General features: G+C 35.1%; 1 protein-coding gene across 1 annotated transcript in view; it reads right to left on the bottom strand.

Annotated features, from left to right (window-relative positions):
• Window positions 1-13,625, bottom strand: part of PLXNB3 (plexin b1) — an 82,531-nt gene extending 68,906 nt beyond the window's left edge. The window contains exons 1-3 of the mRNA XM_051208202.1: window positions 13,522-13,625; window positions 5,031-6,259; window positions 1,027-1,338 (exon numbers count right to left, since the gene is read on the bottom strand). Of these exons, the coding sequence (XP_051066508.1) occupies window positions 1,027-1,338; window positions 5,031-6,098 (1,380 nt within the window). The 5' untranslated portion in view covers window positions 6,099-6,259; window positions 13,522-13,625. The remainder of the gene's footprint in view (window positions 1-1,026; window positions 1,339-5,030; window positions 6,260-13,521) is intronic.
• Between the last annotated feature and the right edge of the window lie 8,456 nt (window positions 13,626-22,081).

Raw genomic sequence — 22,081 nt, 5'->3', positions numbered from 1 at the left:
AGCATCTTTAATTTCCTCCTAAATAAACAATGATTTATATGCATTTGGACAAAATTTCAACCGGACTATATATAGCAACATACTGATGAGTAGAAGAGGTTATTTGAAGAGAAAATGAAGAACAAACTATGATAAAATGACCTAAGTAACTACTTGTGGTATTTTGTCATAACAAATATTGAAGGATGTTTTTCAACACCAATCGGAGTTGTATTTTTTCAGAAGCTAGAACTTTTACGGAATATGATCATATTGAAAACAACTCCGTTGATCAAAGTTTAAATATTTGATAGGTTTAAAACCCTAAACTATATGGTTTAAAATAGGTTCGCAATTTCTTCCAAAAGTCTCTACACCCAATAATCTCTTATAAGATTTCTTTCGACTTGAAATGGTGGACAATTACTAATAATGACAATATTGATTACTAGTCTCCGTTTCCGTGTTTGATCAGTGTAATGAATTTCAGTAAAACGAAATACATATGAATATTTTTACATAAATTGTTGTCCGGAAAATTTTAATATTAAATCAATCATTCTGAATGTTTTATTCCGTTTTTAGAACAAGGTCTAATAATTGTATGCAATATTAAGTAGATACAAGAAATAGACATAAAGAGAATGGAACTGTAGATTATGTATTTCAGTATCCACCTTTCAAATGTCAGGCCATGGACTTGAATCATGCTTCTCCAGTTTGCTTATCCTCATAGAACGATGGTGCGTTAAAAGCACTAGTACGATAATTTGAACTTGGTTATTGGGATGTTGAAAGACACACAATACCGGACTCCCATTACAAATAATTATCTGTCGTTTATTAGTATGGGCGCCTACGAATTATCAGAAAAAAATGTTATTCTAGGTATACGTTTTCATAAAAATTCGAAAAAAAAAGCAAGAGATATTTCTATATCAGAACATTAATTCGAAAGATTACGAATAATTAATTAAAAACGAAGCATCAGTTATTTTGTTTTTATGAAAACGATGTACATAAAGATCAAAATGGTTTAAATTGTACCTGTGTCATAGAAAATAAGGAGATAGCAGAACCAGGCAACAAAATTGATCCATATCGATATGATGAATCAGGATTGTATTGAACATTCGGCAAATCAATATCTGGACTAACATTGCGTGTAGACCAGTAATATAAGGGGTCAATAGGTTGTGAAGCAAACGCTACAATAAGAACTTCTGAATGGTCATTAGTAGTTATATCAATTCTAGAATACAAATTATCATCATACTGGGACTGAAAGTTTTCTAATAATTCTCTAGCTAACTGCTTTCCAACAGTACCACGTGAAGAGAAATGTAATGCGTTAAACATCTATAACATAAAAAAATAGATTACATTGAGTTATAAAAATTAATTATTATACGTTTAGAAATTACTCGTTTCATTCAGCAACTATCAGGGCTGTTTGTTTTTATTCTTGTCTCTTATTGGTTGATTAAACTCATTTTTTAATAAAACTACAGTATTATAATTTGTGTCTCAAAATTTGGAAAACATTATATAACCAACAGTGTTATCCACAGACTTGTCTTTAATCAAAAAAGCAAGAGCTGTTCTAAAAACCTTTCTTGTATTTTTGTCCTTGAAAAAGTCATCAACCTAGAGAACATAACACAATTAAAAGCATCCACATAGGTGAAAGAATCTCTAACATTTCAGTACTTCACCGTATTTGTTATGGAGAACTGTTGTAAACATTATCCTTGACTAAATGCTTAATTTTTAAAATAAATAAATCTACTTAGAGAGGCCTATGCTAACAGGTTGTTAGCCTACCAATTAACCTTAAAGTTATATTAAGATATAATTAGTCACCTAATGTCACTTAACACACGAAATGTTTTAACTATAGAATTTATTGAACAAGTTTTGAAGTACTGTCCGAAGAGATGATGTTGAGTAATATGACTACAATTAAAAAATTGTCAGTTTTCGTGAAAAAAAGACAAAATCCTGATTTTCTAACTTGGTCAAGCTTGTTATATGAAATTATACATTAAACCAGTTTTTCCTATAAAGTAGATTTTTGTTACCCAAGTAAGTAACAACTTTATAATTTTCTTGAAATTTCTCAACTATGCAATTAATTTCGGGTTTCAAAGTTTATAACAATGAAAAACCGTTGTTTGACCATATATTTAGGGTCAAGTTTAATTTCTGCGTACAGCAAGTTTATTATAGCCAGTTGGATGTCTCAATATTTGGAATAAAGACTTACATTACAATTTTCCAAAATAACTGATAAAATTCATCAGAAAATGTAAGTTGAATTAAGATGCATTTACTGGCAAATGGTACAAGTTTTAATAAATAAAACTTCTCTTTTATTATCAAAATACATTTCCAATGCAGTGATACCTTTGAAATAGTAATTAAACAACTGTGAGAATACAACACGGTTTCCTGACGGACTCTGTAGGAGAAATACAGATACGACAAATCTTGATAGTTTCGATTGGATCAGTGAGAACTAGTGTTCTGTAATAATACATCATCTTTGCATTTTAAACTGAAGTTGTTTACAAACAACTTGTCAAATCTTGAAATAATCAATGACTAATATAGAAAATGGACGAACTATCAACTTCAGATACAGAGATTTTCGATACGAAATTTTTCAACAGACGGTGTTCAGTACCAAAACAAAGAAATAACAGATGACTGTGACCAAGAATTACTTCATGAATCTTCTATTAGAGTGAAAATTGTTAGAATAGGAGAGCAAACGATCAGTTTTATTTAAAGAATGCTCAACCCATAATTTATGCAGACATTATAGTGAGTCAAAATAAAACCACTTCAACGTCAAGTCAAAGTCTGGGTCAGTGAACAAAAAATGATCGTTTTAACTAAGCTCACTTATTAAATATTATTACAAAACCATGAGATTATGTGTTGACATGGGTACGTTTTGATTAATTGACGACTATAAACGCTAGATGAAGATAGGTCTATCTTAGAATAAGCAATCAATTTTGACAAAATCGATTTGGCACAGGTATAATTTATAAGCAAATCAATTCGTTCAAAGCAAACAACAACTCTAAATGGTTTCACGTGACTAGTTCACGTAGGTTCAAAATAAGCGAATCAAATGAAAGTGTGATTTTATACAAAAAGTTATAATAATTTCAAAAGAATAAAGATGAAAATATTTGAAAATGTTAAACTATAAGTAGTAATGACTTCCCCTCTAAGTAAGAGATGAACTGATTACTGACTAATTGTTAAAGAACTGGAAGTTGTAAAGCTATTTTAATTGTAAACAACTATGTGATACAAGAAATTATTCACTTAGTATACTTAGTGACGTTGTACTTTCTTTCAATAGCTGTATGGTAGACAAAATCTTTTAATATTGAAAGCCAGTAAGGTATATGTCGGTCTGAGTCACTGTGACGTTACAACGCTAGCCTGACGACCATGAGAGACCTCATGTACATTGCTTTCTTTCACATAGTTTCGTACCATGTTTATGAAACCTAGCTTATTCAAAATGACAGTAATTGAAAGTAATATGCGAAATTATCATCGTGTGCACAGCATTTTCGTGTGGTAATACCATTAATTTAATGTTGCGCTCTTACGTGAGTTTGGAATAATGGAGACCATCACTCAATTAGTGTCATATTCCAACCTTTGCTGTGGTAATTAAGACATTTTATGGATATTACAGGGGCTTATATACCAAGTGTTGCTTATCACCACAGAGACTAGATGGAAAACTTGGAAAGGTAGACTGATTATGGTGCGATGCCGTGGAATTTAGGATATTTTACCAGGCTTAGATCAAGTGATTCATCATAACTCACTGAACTGAATAACTAATATCATCCAAATCATTGGTTTAAAATATTATCAGGTATCCAGGATTCGTATTTCGTCCTATTTGAGAGTCGTCAGCTGGGTATACCTGCATCTCAAAGTTGATTACCACTCTGAAATTCAGATCCAGTAACTTTCGTTTCGAATGTTAACGCGTTATCCACTTAGTTACAGAGAGTTTAGGTATACTATTCTGGTAGAAGTAGGAGACGACTGGGAACTGCTAAGACAATCAAATAAAGCAAATACAAACGACATAGTCATTACATTCTGTTCTGAATCGTAGGGATGACAAATCTTTCCCTGTTTGCTTACGAAATATGACCAAAAACGATACCGCTCAATCAACTGAAGCAACCAACATATTTATTTGGGGAAAATCAATACTGCAGTAGGTCATTAAGAGTGCATTGACCATTTAAAATGAGACTATCAGTAGGTTACCAATTTTTTAAGTATACCTATATTCCTAAAATTGACAGTTTAGTCAAAAATTTGAAAGCGGTCAACTTCTATCAGTTATCAATCGTTAAATCATACAAAGCAGATAGATTTGAAATTCAAAGAATGAAATATATCCACTTATGATCTAGCTAATTAACAGACTTTGTTGGGAGATACAGAATGAAAAAGTAAAACAGATGATAGAATCATGCAACCTACTGTTCAAAACTATTCATTGTGGGGACCTATATGAGTTTAGTAACCAAATTTTAACATTAGTTTATAGTAGTGTAAAAAGAGCCCATTCGGATAGTCTGATTAGATTACTTCTATACATCGAGAACTTTGCAAGGCTTGTAACCATCAACAGTATTGACCTCTACCTTAAGCATTTCTGTTTGTTAATAATTTTTCTGTACTTAACTCTATTTTCCAGAAAATGCTACGTCACAACCTAGATCATCAAAGATTTTATTTATATCTTGCCGGATATAGGATCAATTGTACGTTCTAAGCGATCATTTTTGCGAGTTATTAAGGTCAATGCACAATAATTTTAGATTATATGTATGATCAGACCGTTCGTCGTGTATTGCGCTAACATATCACATAATTCTGATAATCTTCGTCTTCGTATGACATTATCCAAATTTTACATTACTTTGATAAAGATCTGATGAGTTATACATTTCAAAAAATGACTTCGTTTATATAAAAAACTGATGAATACTCACTTTTTCATCATCTTCAAATATACACTCAAAACATGCTATATTCAGTTCAACGTAAGAGGAAATAAACTTATCTCCGTCACACACTCGAGCTATTCGTGATTGCCACCGGAAAAAAGGTGAACTTTCAGGCTGCTGAAGAACGAAATATACATAAGCAGGTCTAAACAGTTGATCTTGGGACTCCAAATTAGTTGACATTGATCTGTATCGGAAAGCAGATTTGTATTGTATCCGTAAGCTCGGATTTGTTGACAACTGCGCTCTGCTTTCAAAGCTAGGTTGAGTACTACATAAGTGAAAGTTTTTTAGTCGCACAGTTAGTGGATCAAATGTAATGAGCGTGTGTTCTTGGAGTCCATCAGGCTCTGTGCCCACATAAATATATTCTGAACCAACAACTAGGACAGAATGTGTATAGGGAAGAGATCCAACAACTGGTATTTCTTGTGGATTTTTACTTTTCTTGTCTACCAGTGGATTTCTTGTACCGATTGACCATGGGGATTCTTGACTGACATTTATCAAACCTAGCCTTTCACAGTATCCATGAAAGACAGTATTGCATACATATAAGCCATCTTCGAAGGTTATTCTGTCATCATTTACGAAATGAGATTCATGATCCCACTCAGAGTAGTTGAAACTATGTATTTCAGGGCCTGGAAAACCTGAAGTACCCCATGCTTTGACATAATTGTTAGTTGGATGGGGGAGACAGAAATCAGCACCATAACCGAAGGGAAACGATGACCGATCTATATGCATACACTTTTCACAGCTATCACCATTCGATAGACAATAGATGGAGAAGTTATGTGGACCAGTAATACGTTCTGCAACAAGCTGTAGTTTATCGACACTAAATTGTCTAATTGAATTCACACTTGCGACATACACAAAATCAAGATTATCAGGCTTGTAAAAACGGTAGAGCACACGCAAATTCTTTGATTCAGTTGTAGCCGGGATCGATGCATTATGACTAACCGTTAGATTTAAGACATGTACAACAAATTCCGTAAAAACAAAAAACACTAAGACCAATTTCCTTGAAATACCATACAGCATATGATCAGATGATGATTTTAAAATAATTGTAGCATTACACCATCCTCCTTGTTTGGAAAGCGTTAGAACATTAAATTATGAGGAAATATGTATTCGATTTCGCAGACTGGCCTCAACATCATTACTTCTCTGAGTAAACATGAAATCTCATGCAAATGAACCTAATAAAACGTAAAAAGGCAAATTAGGTAATATACATAAAACAGTTACAAAATGCTATACATTAAATAGATCAAAATAACAATTTTAGTAGTCGTGGAATATATGATTGATATATTTTTCTAAAGTTTACGCACAACTTAGGCACAGGTTACATAACATTAAATCTTGAAAAAATCACAAACCTGTCGTTAACTTGTTCATAAGAGAACTCCCTGTACTCTAATAAAAGTGAACTGTTTACGTCCACATTACAGAAAACATATTGACGAAAAAATCACTTGATTTTTCAATGGATTTCTAGTCTGTGCTCGTGTATCAAAGGTAGGCTTGGCACCAGAATTGCATTATTATTACGTGAATAACAAATTTTAGTAAAATTTGGGATTTTTGGAGGTGCATTATTTATTTATAATGTATTCACATGTTGAAAAGAACAAGAACAAAGATTCTAGAAGAAAAGCATGAATCCATTGTATTTCGTCGGTTCTCATCAGCTGCTTACAATCTGTGATATTTAAAATCATAATTACAAAATGGGTTCAAATTACTTACATGAAAGTGTTTAGTTAGAAGTTATGTTGAAGACATATTAGTATAGCAAGGGTGTAAATAAATTTACTAGACTGAATATTGCAAATATATACCTTATGTAAAAGAAAATTCTACAACATTGATTGTGACAACAGTTCAAACGGCCAGGAACAAGTGGTTACATAATGAGTAAACGCTGATAGAAATAAAATAGGCTCAGTTAATAAAATAAGATAACTAATTCGAAAGATAGTTGAAATAAAAACGCAGTGATGTAATAAATGCAAGAAAGAGTTAAAGGAAAAAGTTTAAGATGCAACGAAGGGATATTTGTCGCAAAGGCAAGGAAAGATTAATAACCGTCTCCTTTCGAACACATAAGTCAGATTTTTGACGCCTGATAGCAACGGTTTGAGCAAACATAAGAAGACTGGAGTTTGGCTGCTCACTGATCACCCTGAAAGATGGCAAGGTGTCGACTTGATGTCCCGTATCCAGATGTTTGGTGATTGCACTGTTTAAAATCTTTCTCTTTGTTCTAAGGCCTTTTGGAACATGCTCAAAAAATCTAAGATAAACCCTCCTTTCTGTTCGGCCAATGTAGTTGCTTTTGCAGGTACACGTAAATGTATAAATACAGTTGACGGTAACATAGAAGGGGTGCTTGTAAACCTTTGATTGAGTTATTGAACATGTTTTATACAGAATTAATAGTTTGACTACCGGGTAAGTTCTGGCTAATGCAGTGATCAGCCTCTTGCTGATTGTTTTTGCGACGTCATCACTTTTGAAGTTGAGATTTATAGGTATTGGTTTTTTATTGACCGTAATCACTTCCGTCTTGTCTTCATTAGGTTTTTTATATTTGTCAATAAATTTCCGTGGTCAGCAGTTGTCTCTTAGGCATTTTTCAACGTTTATCAATTCTCCTTCCAGTCTGTCGGTGGTACATATCCTTTCTACCCTATAAGTGTTTTAACCAATGCTTTCTTGTAACTGATTGGACAAAATCTATTGGAATTCAGGTAAAGGCCATTCCAAGTACTTTCTGGTAAACCGAACGTTGAACTGTTCTGTCTCCCCTACGTTTTATGGCAATATCAAGAAAGTGTAACATGTCATTCTGTCCGTGTTTCACAGTAAATTGTATGTTAGGATGAGCATTATTGAAGAGTTCTAACAGGCGGATTGCATGCTGCTTATTGTTACACATCATTGTCACATATCATACTAAATATTCTGTTAGAAAATATATATGTGAAGTCTCTAGAGTATAAGTAGTGAACATAGTTTTAGGTGGGTTTGTAATAGCTTCCCGTGTCTCTGTATTCTTTCTGAGAATTCGTTTACATCTCACATATATCACCAAAAGGATATATTACAGCTAATTTAATTGGATAAACGCATAACACTAGTTTTGAACGCTTATTTCATCATTACAGATAATGTTAGAGAACCTAAATATAAAGTCAACCACCAAGTACAAATTATTCATCATTAAAGCTACTGACAACAATTTTAAACCCATAATTTGACGGTAGATTTGACGAATTACCGACGTCGTAACTCTTAGTGGTGTACAGTTTATTTGTCTATTTCACGTTAATATTTCAAACTTCTTCACAAAACTAAGTATATTTACCTTCGTTTGAACTACGTAAACTATTTTTTAGCCAAAACAATTTGGCCGCGATCTTTTAGTCTGTGGCATATGAGACTAGTAGGAATTAAGATGAATGCAGTTTGGTTACTTCTTTATGATTATCTGCTGACAAATATCACTAACGTATTTACCCACATACAAGAGGATTTTCTGAATAGATTATCTAAGTTAGCTAGTAAGTCATAAGCAAAGTCAGAACCTGGCACAAATGTGTATTGGCCCAACATGCCATGCTAAATCAGCAGTGAGAAAGTAACAAGATAAATACTAAAGTACGAGAAATATGAGTAACGGTAATAAAGATTTGACTCGAGAAGGATGAAATTGGGAAACAAAGAGTATAAATTTTTTGGACTCAGGATCTAATAAGCAAAGTGGATGCATCACTTGAGCTGATTCGAAGCCATGTAACTTGATATCTCCCACCACTGGTCACAATAGTCGCGCGGACCATGACCAGGTAGTCTACACTTAACAATAAAGCTCAAATTAGCATCCAATGACTTCATTAACTGATGCTATATCTCGGTTTGGCTGCACCTAGCTTGTTTTTAGCCCACTCCTAAGCTATATGACTGTGTGTCACGGTAAGAAGTGGCTGACGACATATAACACATGTTCCAGTCATTTGAGCCGAAGATCTACAACGTCATAAAACGATCTTTGTCTAGTACACTAGACCTGACCTTGGTGTTTCTCATCCAGTGACTCCATATTATCCACTAGAAAAAAATTCAATATACCCCAAGGTGCTTTTTAGTCCTAAAAACAAAGCTATTGAGACCAACTGATTTTTCTCGACTACACAAATTAACATGTTATATGGGGAATCCCGCTAACTGTTAGTCAGCTGGTTTTGGCACTTTACGGGATACAAAATAAAGCCAAGAAGTAGATAATAAACATATTTTTGTTACCTCCCAATGAGTAAAAAGGTAGTATTTCCGACGTTTCGTGACTTAATGTAAGCCATTTCTTCAGAGTTTATAAATAAATAGATAAATAATAAACGAAAAGCCAAGAAGTGGTTTGTGAAAAAAATGGAAAAGGTGTATTATTTGTCGAATAATGTTGACCAGAAGTTAGCAATCAAAAAGTATTTTAGCGCTAACGGATTCCCGAGAAGTATAAAAACCTTCATATGGACTTAGTAGTAATGCATTTTATACGTTGGTTAGGGAAATGTCTGTCCTTGAGGATTTTTTATGAACATTTATGAAGTTGATAAACATAATTTCCCAGTCTCCATATTAGCTGACCTAATAGATTACAGGACCACAATGCAAATGCGAACTGTGTAGTAGGTTGTATAACAGATAAAGATAAGACAGTGGAGTTGGTTTGGGTAACCGAATAGTGAGAAAACTAGAAACATATGTGCCTTAGCTCAAGAAGGTTCAGGAGGGAGTGTCAAACGACTTCACTGTAGCTTCATATAATCATAAAGGTGGATTATATCAAATATAGATCAGAGGAAAAAGAAAGGGTGTAGTATTTTTGTGATGGATGGAGAAAGTCTCAAATGATCACTAGCTGCTATCAAAAGCCTCCTTCACTCAACATACAAACCATCTGCGTGAATTTGCAAATTATGGTCGGTGGTCTTTCGTAAAGGTGATTTTCTACAATTATCAAATAAAGTTGACGTGGGAAAAATCTAACAAAATCACATAATGATATTCGAAAATGCCCGGTGATGCCACTGAGTATGCCGCCAAAATAATAATAAGTACATAATTGACGGTACCAAGTTATTCACTGTACAACCGCACAGCAACCTGAAAATCTATCCTTATTTTCAACAACGGAAGATTTATGTAAACAAAAAGCGTCTACAAGTAAAGAATTAGACGTTTTCCAAATGACCATTGACTTAAGCAGTCAGTAACGACAGGCAGTTTTCATCTGATTATGCATAATAAAAATGTACTGTAAGAGTATTCAAAAGACTGGATCAAATGAAAGGTCTAGTTTTGGGGAGAAAACCATCCTTGTATAATGTGCTTAAATTATACGGTGTCCATCACTATGTTAGTCGCCTTCCATTTCAAAGGTTATCCGTTGATATAATAAAGTGTTATTCGTAGAATTACAGGGATTTGATTTACTTAAGTTGTATCATCTGTAGAATGTTTTGACAGATTAATGGAAACACAGGATGAAACCGATAACATTAAACACTGCAGACTAAACCCTCCCGGAAACCAAACCCTTTAACCTTCATGTTTTTTACACAGAAATGTAGACCAATATCAAATAGTGGAAATATAATGAAAGTATACACATTTTACCGTACTCCTTGTGAATTAAGTAACCTGTCTATATTTTTCTCCAACGATCTCTTAGAACTAACTGTTTACATCTTACGTAATTCAAAATACTATTATTAGTTTTAAGATTTTACTGAACATCGACTTCATTTTACCGACAATATTTCAGTAATATACAGAAAGGAAAATGTGTATGTCCATGGACTGACTCGTCTGATTGATGTCACAGAATATATACATTCAAAGAATCTTAATGACTTCTTCAGAAATTTTCATAAACCAAATATGCATTATGCACGGAAAGAGACCTGAAGCTATAACGGGTCCTGACCAAATTTGTGAGGAAGACGTTAAAAGTCAGTGTCAATAAAGTCTAAGAACCAGGAGTTCGCAACACCGATGCATAAAGTCAAAAATCAGTTCACTACGTGTGGTACCGTCCAGATATGTGTCAGATAAAGCCATTATAGAAAACAGCAGGTAGGGATTGTTTACAAATATTGCAGACGAATGTTTGCAACCATTAAGATCGTGCAAACGCTAAAAGCCTCTATTCATTAAGTCTTTGAACATAAAAGTTCACACAGAAACCAAAATGGAAAGCAAAAGTCAAATTGTGACACTTTAGTCGTTTCTTTAAGTTCATTTAAAAATGTACGAAAGCAATACCTATGCTCTATATTAGCACTATGTAATTCAGTATACTTTTCGTACCTAACTGTATGATTAAAATTTTTAAATTGTCACTATTTCTATACACGAATGTCGCTCTTATCTCATTTGCTACTTTGAACACATAGTTAATCTGGATCTTTCGTATGATGGGGTGTGACAAATTTAGTGTTTTTTCTTGAAGTATATTACAAGCTTCATCACCACAAGCACAAACTGGGTTTTAGAACCAAACATACTATACAAGTAAAACGATGGGAGGTCTCAATACATCAAGCTGGTTATTGTCTAGAACTTGGTAGTCCCAACTGCATAGTTTTAAGTGCAAGCAGTCCATGTATTTTATGCATCTATATTGATACTTAAATTTCGAAAATCGTCCACGTAAGCGAAGGAATCATTGGAGGTATTTAAACGCCCTTATGAATACTCCATGTCACGTATATTACAAATACCAATTATGGCAGAAAATGCCAACTTTTAATACTTTCAAACTGAATATGACCAGATTATTTGTATTCTATTGAAGCACTTTGTCTACAACCTTTAAATTAATACCAGATAGGTGGTGACCGCAAGTATAACCTTACTATGAGTTGCCAGTACCTCTGCGAATAATAAAAAATATTCCGTATGCCAGTTCCGAAAAATAACTCAGATACATTATCGAACAAAACTTTTAGCAATTATCTCGTATTTTAGCGATGGAAAAAATGTAGAAAATAGATTTCAAAGTTCACCAGATAATGGGGTGATCATATTAGTTCGTATTAAAAAAAAACAAGAAAATTAATACGGCGGATGACAATCTGCGGTATTTGTACGAACCAATGACTCCTCCGCACTTGACTCCCGTTAATTACGGATTTCAAATACAATTCGTTCACGTGTGTTCATCTAGTTCTATCTGCCTTAGATAGCACTAATTCAGAAATTCTTAGCATAATGATTGGAATACTTCTAATTATCATACAATTGGGTTACACAGAAATAAGTCAAGGACTTGATAACCAGCAAGGCTTCAAACAATAGGGTCTTGGTGTACCAACTTCCAAATAAATTCGTAATTTACTAGTTTTAAGTAGTTTTCACCACTATTAAGTAACATGTGCTTAAACTACCACTGGGATTAAACAATAAGTCAAAAAATGAACATCAGTTATGATCATGTATATATAGGGCAATTATTGTGAATGAACGCACAAGTGTTCACATGAACAATAGGGTATCTTATAAGCAAAGATGGATAGTGGCTAGCAGTGGAATCCAGGACGCGCGTTTCGTCCTGTTTAGGACTCGTCAGCTGGATGTACCTGCATCTCAGAGTTGATGTTCACTCGAGGACTCGAACTCAGTACCGTTCGCTTCAAACGCCATCGCGTTATCCACTTAGCTACTGAGTCCTGATAGCCACTTGCTTGTGCAATGGGTTGAAGTTTAATTCACTTGATATTGTTTTATTTGAATCTTCCCATTGATGTTTTTGGACTGAAATTGATCAGTCTCTTATTGGCATATGTGCATACTGTGCGTATGCCTCGATATTGCCTTAATTTACAAGCACTGCTAGCCACTATCCATCTTTGCTTATAATGCTTGTAAATTAAGGCAATATCGAGGCATACGCACAGTATGCACATATGCCAGTAAGAAACTGATCAATTTCAGTCCAAAAACATCAATGGGAAGATTCAAATAAAACAATATCAAGTGAATAGGGTATCTTGTTGTAAATAAATGTGGTTATATAAAATTATCCTGATAAACATGGGAGAAAACGAGACAGGTGACGAGGTTAAGTGGTGTGAAAGTTATATAAAATTTCGAATGCACACAACTTACAATGGAAAATTGTGGATTGGAATAAACTAATGATATACAATATCTAATATGAGTAACACAGGATACAAAGACTACACTGAAAATAAAATGCCCTGTAACAGAAATATTCCAAAAAGTTATAACATGAGGTTTTGTCAAACGACGTGAAAATATGAGGCGACCTACGTATATATATATATATATATATGTATATATATAACGCGACGTTACAGTTGACCAAATAGAAGAAAAGTGGTAAAACGGTCGGCATGTAAATCGTCAAAATCATAATAAGAGTTCTTACCCTATCTTAAGCACGAATAATTTCGAAATAATACACGAAAATGGTTGACACATCAACGTACGTCCAGCGGACGCGAAATCGGAAACCTGAATTAAAAGAACGCGGTTGAAGCAAAACTATATAATTTTGACTTAATAAAACATCAAAATTGCTATGATACAATATTACGTTTCAAATCAATAAAAATAGGGCAACAAGATTTCGTAGACATTTGTGTTCAATAAAAACAGATTGTTTATTCTTTCATTCTGTAACCTGAGTAAACGGAAATAATCAGAAACAAAAGTATGTACTGAACAATCTCCCTATTTTAGGAAATATTGGGGTTTATGTGCCATTTCTTCAAAATTTCCCAAAACGTTCCTGTAGCAGCTTCCCCAAAACGGGTAAAAGTTTCCTCAAAACAGAGAGATTGTGTGACGATCTATTGTGAGATTCCATTATGATTCCTTTAAAATTTTACATTACGATGGCTTTCACAATACTTCAAATGGAAAGTAACCTGAGCATTTGATTACTCAAACCCACTATAAACACCTAGCTTATGGATTTCACATAGATAATCAGTGTTAAGTAAGTGTAGAGTAGAATACACGGTGCCATGTTTAATTTTTCAGGCCTTTGTTAAGTCATTAGAAAGCTGTTTGTTCGAAAATATCGGGGAATATTTCTAGAACATTTGAATATTTTTTTGAAAGACTTTGACTACGGGTGATATTTAAGTGGAAACAGAACACTGTGTGAGCTGAAAGAAATAAGGAACTTAATAGTTGGTACTATGGTCGCCTCGTTCGTTGGTATACATATTGTCGCAGCTAGAGGATGACAGTGTAGTGTACCTTCGTAGTTCCGTCCAATTTTTTTATTAACTGTAATAGAGGGTAGTCTGATCACCACATTTTAACAGGTCGGGCTACGAAACCGTTAGATACCGTGACTTCGACGTAATAAAACACATGTCAAAAAGCTACATCATTACAGGTAAGGAATTTGCAGTATTAGGATAACTGGTTTTCTCTGTTTGAACAAAAGCCCCAATTGTCCACTTTATATTTGACTTGGCATCGAGCAACGGCTGCACGTTATTTAAGGTATACAGAGAATAGAATAATACTACAGAGCAAATTCTTCCGTAAGCCAATAAAATTCTTGATATATATTCTATGTATTAATGAAAAGATTTGATCTAGTACATATACATAGCCACACAATACTTGATGACTAAATTATAATTACTGGGAACATTTACACTCAACATATTACACTTGATCTACACTGGTGAGCAAGACTTCGAATAACGCAATCTATCACTATGATCTTTATTATTGCATTCTATACTTATTCTTTTTCAATTTTATCATCGCCTATGTTAATCTATCACTGTGAACTTTCGTTGCTTCATGTCAATGTTGACTAGCATTCAAACTTAAATAATTAGTTCAATCGATAGAAGTAACTAATCAACTACGATTATAATCGGCTATCGTGGTTTTTTAACAAGCATTAGCATCTTGTAAATACTCCTGTGTAGTATGTCTGTTGAAATATCAACCACGCGTGAATATAGCCACAAGCAACACGAACGCATATCTGTTTGTAACGTATCCACTGGTATAAGCGAGACAAGATTAACTGTCGACTATAAATTCATCTTTCTGCTTAACCACTATACACTAGAATGTTTCGCTCTTTTTTGACAACCGCCTGCCTAATTTCCAATTGCTGAGTCCCATGGCCAAACAGAGGATACGAATGCCAGAAATTTACGATGAGTTTGAACTATAAATTTTCTGCAATCTTAGATTTCGTTTAGACTGTTCGTCAGGCAATTCTATGTATTTGGCTTAAATTAATTCTGGACTTATATAAATTCAATCTACATCGCTGTGTTAATCGAAAAATTTAATCAACAGTACCTCGTACATAATCCAAATTCAAACTACTGCCATATCTTCATTACTTAGAAGCAAGAGTAACCCAGGCGAGTTTCATAATTTCATTAGATTATTTCGTACTATATTTATGACGCGTGATAACATTTCGTAGTTGCTTTCACGTAAAGCAGGCATATATTCTGTCACTGCCGTCAAGTTTTAGTGGACATCATGTACATTTATGGCTCGTTAGTCGACATGTTGTAGTAAAATATATTGCATGTACACGAGCACTCAGCCCATGTCCTAAGTACACACTTTGTCATGTTTAATATCTCACTTAACGCTAGGTAATAAGCTCTTTGTATCAGCCTTTTACGAAATAGGCACGTTACCTGAACCCTCTAAACTTTATTTACATTAGTGGTTACTATTTTAATTAGTGTTTACTATACTCTTTGTATTTGCTGTTATTTCACACGGTAAATCATGGCTCGATTTCCTTATTACACGACAGTCATTCTAATTCTATTTTTGGTTTATTTACATGCCATACGGGTTTGGAAAATATCTCAACGTCCTCAAAATTCTCTACGAACTCAACCATAGTTTTCGTAAATGTTTTTATTCACACGTCCAACTGTTACGCTAATAATACCTAAACGAACGTTCAGTGCAACTGTCAGTATACGTAAGAACGATGTTATTTAGGCTTGACATTGTAACACATCCGAACTATTGTAGTTATTCTACTTTGATGTCGTACTTTATTTTATGAAGTATTGTTTCCTCATGGCTGTTATTTAACAGATGATTTCGGTACGTCAATCGGCTGTTCAACTACTCGACGATTTACAACCTGTCCAGTTCAATTGGTGGTCTGACGACAACATCATTCGCGCGAATCATCAGTTTATGCAGTCGAGCGAATCTCCTGCAAACTGGAAACAACAATTTCGCCTCTATCCTAACACTGACAGCGTCTTTCACTGATATCATTGACATGAGTCCAAAGTGACACTCTTGGTTTCTTGTGTTCTTTTGGATATTTTTCTGTTCACTAACCGAACAAACACTCAGCACTCACCGTTTATCATCTTTTGGAGACTTCATCGTGCCACCTTTGCTGTCGATTTGTAGCATTCGACCCTTACTGACTGTAACAGCAGTCATCGACCTTTCAAACTGTGACTACAAATAGATTAATAGCTTAGCACAACGAAATCACGACTACTCTTCACGATTATACTTCTGTACTTACGGTTGATCTGTCGAATCTAGATATAACTAGAAGCTGTCAACGACACTGTCTGACATTCAGCTTTAAATCAATGGCAGTATAGACATCGGCATCGATTGATAATACATTTATCCTACTATCGCCATAGCATCATTACTCTTGCGGCAAACTTAGCGTTTCATATCGGGGGAACTCAATTACTTGTCAAAGCTATATATTTCAGCGCGACTTGATGGAACAATAAAACTTTCTATTCTTTTCATTATTTCTATGGTTAATTGCTTTACGTTTAACCAACTTCATACTAACATATTATTACTCGCTGTTTTCCCGATCAGTTTCTGACGCCTACTTTCCATTTTGTTTTACAGCTCGGCAACACCCGGAGGACTCATATTAATCGTTTGGTAATCCATGGTGCGCAACTACTCCCAACGTGTTTGGTACTGGTTCGAACGACCGTTGAATCTGGTGGGGGAGTACTGTAGGGCCAGCGAAATGTCACTAAACCCTAGCCAGATCATCCGGCAGTTGGGTCATTGAATATCGAGCGCATAATCGATCCTCGTCAAGGTCAGGGACAGCCAACGCGCATCAGTTAATCGTATGCCATGAACTGACCCATGTGGCAGTGGTCTTACTTTCGCTTGTATCTACTTTAACTAATATATTGCTGTATAAACGTCCTCCGTGCTGTAGAGTCTTCAAAGCATCTATGGTACCTTGATACGTCAATGGGGTAGTCCACGTAAAGCGCTGACCACGAGGTGTGACTTCGACGTTAGCTAGTTTGACACACCATTCACGTCTAACTCGAGTAGGCGTCCAATCACTTTGACATAGATCATCTACGTTGGTGATCTACAATGTCATAAAAGTGGTGAACGCGGGAACGTAGGATGGAAATGAAACGACTCAGCCATGCAAGTGCGACCACTTTGTAGCCTATTCATTTTCATATCTGATATATTATTCTGTTCCCATCCCAAACGTGTTCTTTGGAAGTGAGAAATATCGTGTTGCCAATCACCACTATAGGACGAGTCAGTATGAAAAATGATGTGACTTAGACGCAAGATCTTGTAGATTAGGTAGTCACACGATGGCAAATCCACAATTTTATGATCAGGTCCATCATTCTGGTAGCCATGTTGAGTGTACTAATGGAGAACTATACTATCACCCTAAAGATTCACGTTCCTTATATTAAGTATGTTTGACGAGGTTTCGGGTTTACGTCTGGATAATGTTTAAGTTCCATAGCTCATTAGATAGTTTTGTGTGGTGGCGATGTTCCAACACTTCTTCTTTTCTTGTGACAAACGTACAACATCCAGGTATATGGAGGGACGGTCGTACTATATCTTGTTTTTCAACGGTCCAGGATATATACTACTGGGTCACTTGGTTGCATAACTTCAGGAAATTAGTGATGCCCCTCCTAATGATACACATAGGCCGATTGCTCCTTTTTCAGTCTCGGATGCAACGTCCATCACCTTCATGTCTGCTTTCTACATGTAACGACGTGCTGGTGCAAATAGATGACAGGTCATGTAAGCCATGGACTACAATATAGGCACTGTAACGACCGAACTTCCAGTATTCGGTTTGAACGCCAGACTGTCAAACCAAAATCTACTCGATTAGGCCAGACTACGTTCTTCTGTATAGTGTACCATACAGCCTGACCGGAACGATACCCAAACAAACCTTCGACGAGTTCCAATCCTTAACTAAGTTCACTACACGGTTATTAGCACCATCAATATGTAGCAATAAATTATGAAGAACCTTACAATTACCAACGTCACACTTGATATCCCAGTTGTATGACTTGGCTATGTGACCCTTCCTTAAACACAGGTAACATAGATCACATCTTCCCAATTCTTGTCTCCTTTCTATAAAATTCATTTTCAATAACTTCGTACAATCTATCCTTTTGTGATCACCGAAGCAAATTTCGCAACTGAGAGCCGTGAGTGAGTTGCTTGGTTCCAGCTTAACTACATTAACACGTGATCTCTTATCAACTTTGCTTTCACAATTACTTTTACTGAACTTTGAGTTACAATGTACCAATCTACCAAAACGTGTTCAAGCAATCCTGGCTCTTTCTTGTACAAAGATCACAAGTTCTTCAAAGATCGGCTCCCTTCCAGTCATCATGATCTTATCGACAACTTCCACCCACTTATTCTGTAATTCTAGGGGTAAACATGACACAGTTCTTTCCAAAATAGCCGGAGAATTCATATCACATATATACCCCATTCTCTTCAATGTTATACATGCATTACGTAGCTTAATTGCAAAGTCAGTTAAGACATCGGCTGATTCTTCAACAGATTTGTGGTTAAGTAACTCAGTTGAAGATGGCACAGGTATCCAATGTCGAAAAGTTACAGAGCTATTTATTTTGGGGATTTATTTACCGCTACACAGTAATCAGATTGCGAGCAACAAGGTGTTCCTTACCAAACATGTCATACAAAACCTGTTTAGCTCTATCATAACCTAAATGAATGGGTAATGAAATGCAAGCTTCAGTAGCCATCCTGGCCTTTCCCTTACAATAGTATAACAAATACGACAACAATTGGCCCTTATCGGACAGTTTACTCTCGATAATGCTGGTAAACTGACTAATAAAACGGTGGTACTGACTCGGTTGCCCATCAAAATACATCATATCAATCTAGGGTAAAACCATATTATTAACCACAGTATGTAATGTATCCTTCAACTCATCAAACCAATCGCTCTTTGACATGTTAAATACCTCCCTTGAATGATTATTACACCCAATATCACAATCCAAATACCTTTACACCTTAGCATTTATCCCACATTTGTCTACGGGCAGTTGGCTATCGTCCTCCATGACCTTACATTCTAATTCAGCCATACCAACCTCTTCTTGGAGATCTAACATATTAAGTTGCCATTCTAATTCAAGTCTCTTTTCTAAATTCTTTTTTCTTAGTAATGCCTTATCTAACCCTAATCTAGAAGTACTAAGCTGACCAGAGGACATACTATTAATACTAACATCATCACATTTATCATCATTAACATCAGACATATCACAGACAGCTTTAGAAATTTTACCATCCATTTCGTCATTTTCCTTCGGCTTTTTGCTCCGCGTTTCCATCGTATTCCTTGTTCCAAAGAATCGTTTACCAAAACAAATCTGAAATGATCGAAACCAAATCGACCAATAGGACCAGGAAATGGAACCCAAAATATCCAAACGAATCCAAGGTATGAACACAGAATTTAAATTGAAGAACTGTATGTCACGTCCAAGTTTTTGCTCGCTCTATTTATCGAAGTACGGTATGTCGATCTTCAATTTTGTAGGTTCCCGGAGCAAAATCTCTCAAATACCAAACCAATGACAAAGAAAAACCAAAATGTGCGAAAATAAGGATATAAACAAACAAGTTCAAAGGTTAAGTAAAACAGATACATCCAAAAACACAGTAAAATTATTGATGTACAATAAAAGGGTTTTAATCAGTCAAATGTCTAGTTCTTCTGTAACAATCCGTGTATAGAAATAGTGACAATTTAGAAATTTTAATTATACAGTTAGGTAAGAAAAGTGCACTGAATTACATAGTGCTAATATAGTGCACAGGTAATACGTTCATACGAACGATGTTTTGTGTTGAAAGTACTAGTTTGTTTATGTTTCTCTCTAACATTTCGACAACTTTTTGATTTTGGGTTATTTTAATTTATTGTTATGTCTTCCACCACACATTCTGGATTATGGTATTCTAAAGCTAATATAATTTCCCTTTCTCTACAGTTCAGAGGTGTTGGAGTCAGTGCAATGGAGCTTCACCGTCATACAATTCTGTCGTTAACCATGTTTCTGAGATGGCTGTGACACCAGTGTGTTCTGTGTTCACCACCTATTTTTCGCTCAACTATTTTGTTCAGTTAGCTACAAGATTTTTATAGCATTCCGTTGGTTCCGTGAAAAGACTCCTGTACAATCTAAAGTGGTTTTATGTTCGTTTTACTACGAGCCTTTTCGATGTGAATACCCTTCGTTATTCGATATTTTTAACCGTTTATTTTTACTTCTGTTGATTGTCTCGTAACACTGTCGACTAGGTCGATATCCACACGTACATGTATTCCACACCAAGTTAGTTTGCGTTAATTTTATAGAAGCAAAAGTAAATTTTATTAGGCGGTTTACCCCCATTCTTTCAGATTTCACTTTTATCCTATTATGTGGAATTGTGATTGCCAAATTCTATCACTGTCTCTGAAATTAGGTTGCTTATTAAGGACATAATACTGGCTGAGAACCTTTCCAAATCTAACCTTTGGTTCATTTTATGAAGATTCTCCTAACTTACGTAAAAACGAATGTTGTCTCTGCGAGGTCCGTTTTAACATGTTTTGAGGTTTTGCTTCTAACGTTATTCTTGTCCTCGCAGTCTGATGTGTTGACAACAGTTCAGGTTTCAATTCTTTCGCCTAAGTCCCTGGGTACTATAGTGGGCCAATCATTGGCTTTAGTTTGTGTCTTCATCAAATCCACACTGTCTATTCTTTGCATATTCATAGCCTGCTTTGTGATTATATGGGGATCAGCAGCTGAAGACGTCAAGTCGTATATCTTAGAGCTATCCGGAATTTGTTTCCTCTCAAGGCGCTTTTTCGCTATGCCACGCCTACATCTGTGTATTTAACATCCATTTAACTATGGGGGTCCACCTTTGTGGTTTCATTCGGATCTACAGGCAGACTCATGATGGTCATCGTTGCTTCCTTAAGATCTGGCACCTGATCATCTGGTGCTGACCGTTTATCTAAGTTCACCCTTATGGCTGTGTTCAATAGTCACATTGCCTTAAGAACCATCAGCCAATTTTCAGAGCAGTATGATTTGCACAACCGAAGTGTTAGTGGATTGAAACACCTTTTATATGCAACCGATGTTTGATGCACACGTTGTGACAACACTTTTGCAATTGACATATTGCATTCTATCCTTGACTGGAAAGGAGCATGTGAGTCTTCCACAACGATGTTCTGTTTACACCATTAAATTTGCTAGATGAACTTACATAGTGAACAAAACAACAGGTTCCCTTAGGCGTGGAAAAAACCAAGAAAATTCCGAAACAAATGTTTTTAAAACTGTAAAATTGAGTGACACTGAACACAAAATGTTGAGACTTATATATTACACAATGAAAACCAAGTGACTTACTGAACGAGAAAAGATATCACTACCAATTTTAAATAGCTTGCGTGAAATTTATTGTAAACATCTGGTAAAATATGTTTACACTGCTTTAGAAAACTATCGGTGTTTTACGACATATTTGGACGATTGGAATACAGACATACTAGACAGAATGCAAGGGTAAGAATGAACTAGTAATTTAAATAGTAATCATGTTGCGATTTC

The sequence above is a fragment of the Schistosoma haematobium genome, chromosome 4 (genome assembly GCF_000699445.3).
Source record: "Schistosoma haematobium chromosome 4, whole genome shotgun sequence".
Lineage (NCBI taxonomy): Eukaryota > Metazoa > Platyhelminthes > Trematoda > Strigeidida > Schistosomatidae > Schistosoma > Schistosoma haematobium.
Note: the sequence above shows the minus strand (reverse complement) of the source record. Positions and strands in the feature narration are given on the sequence as shown.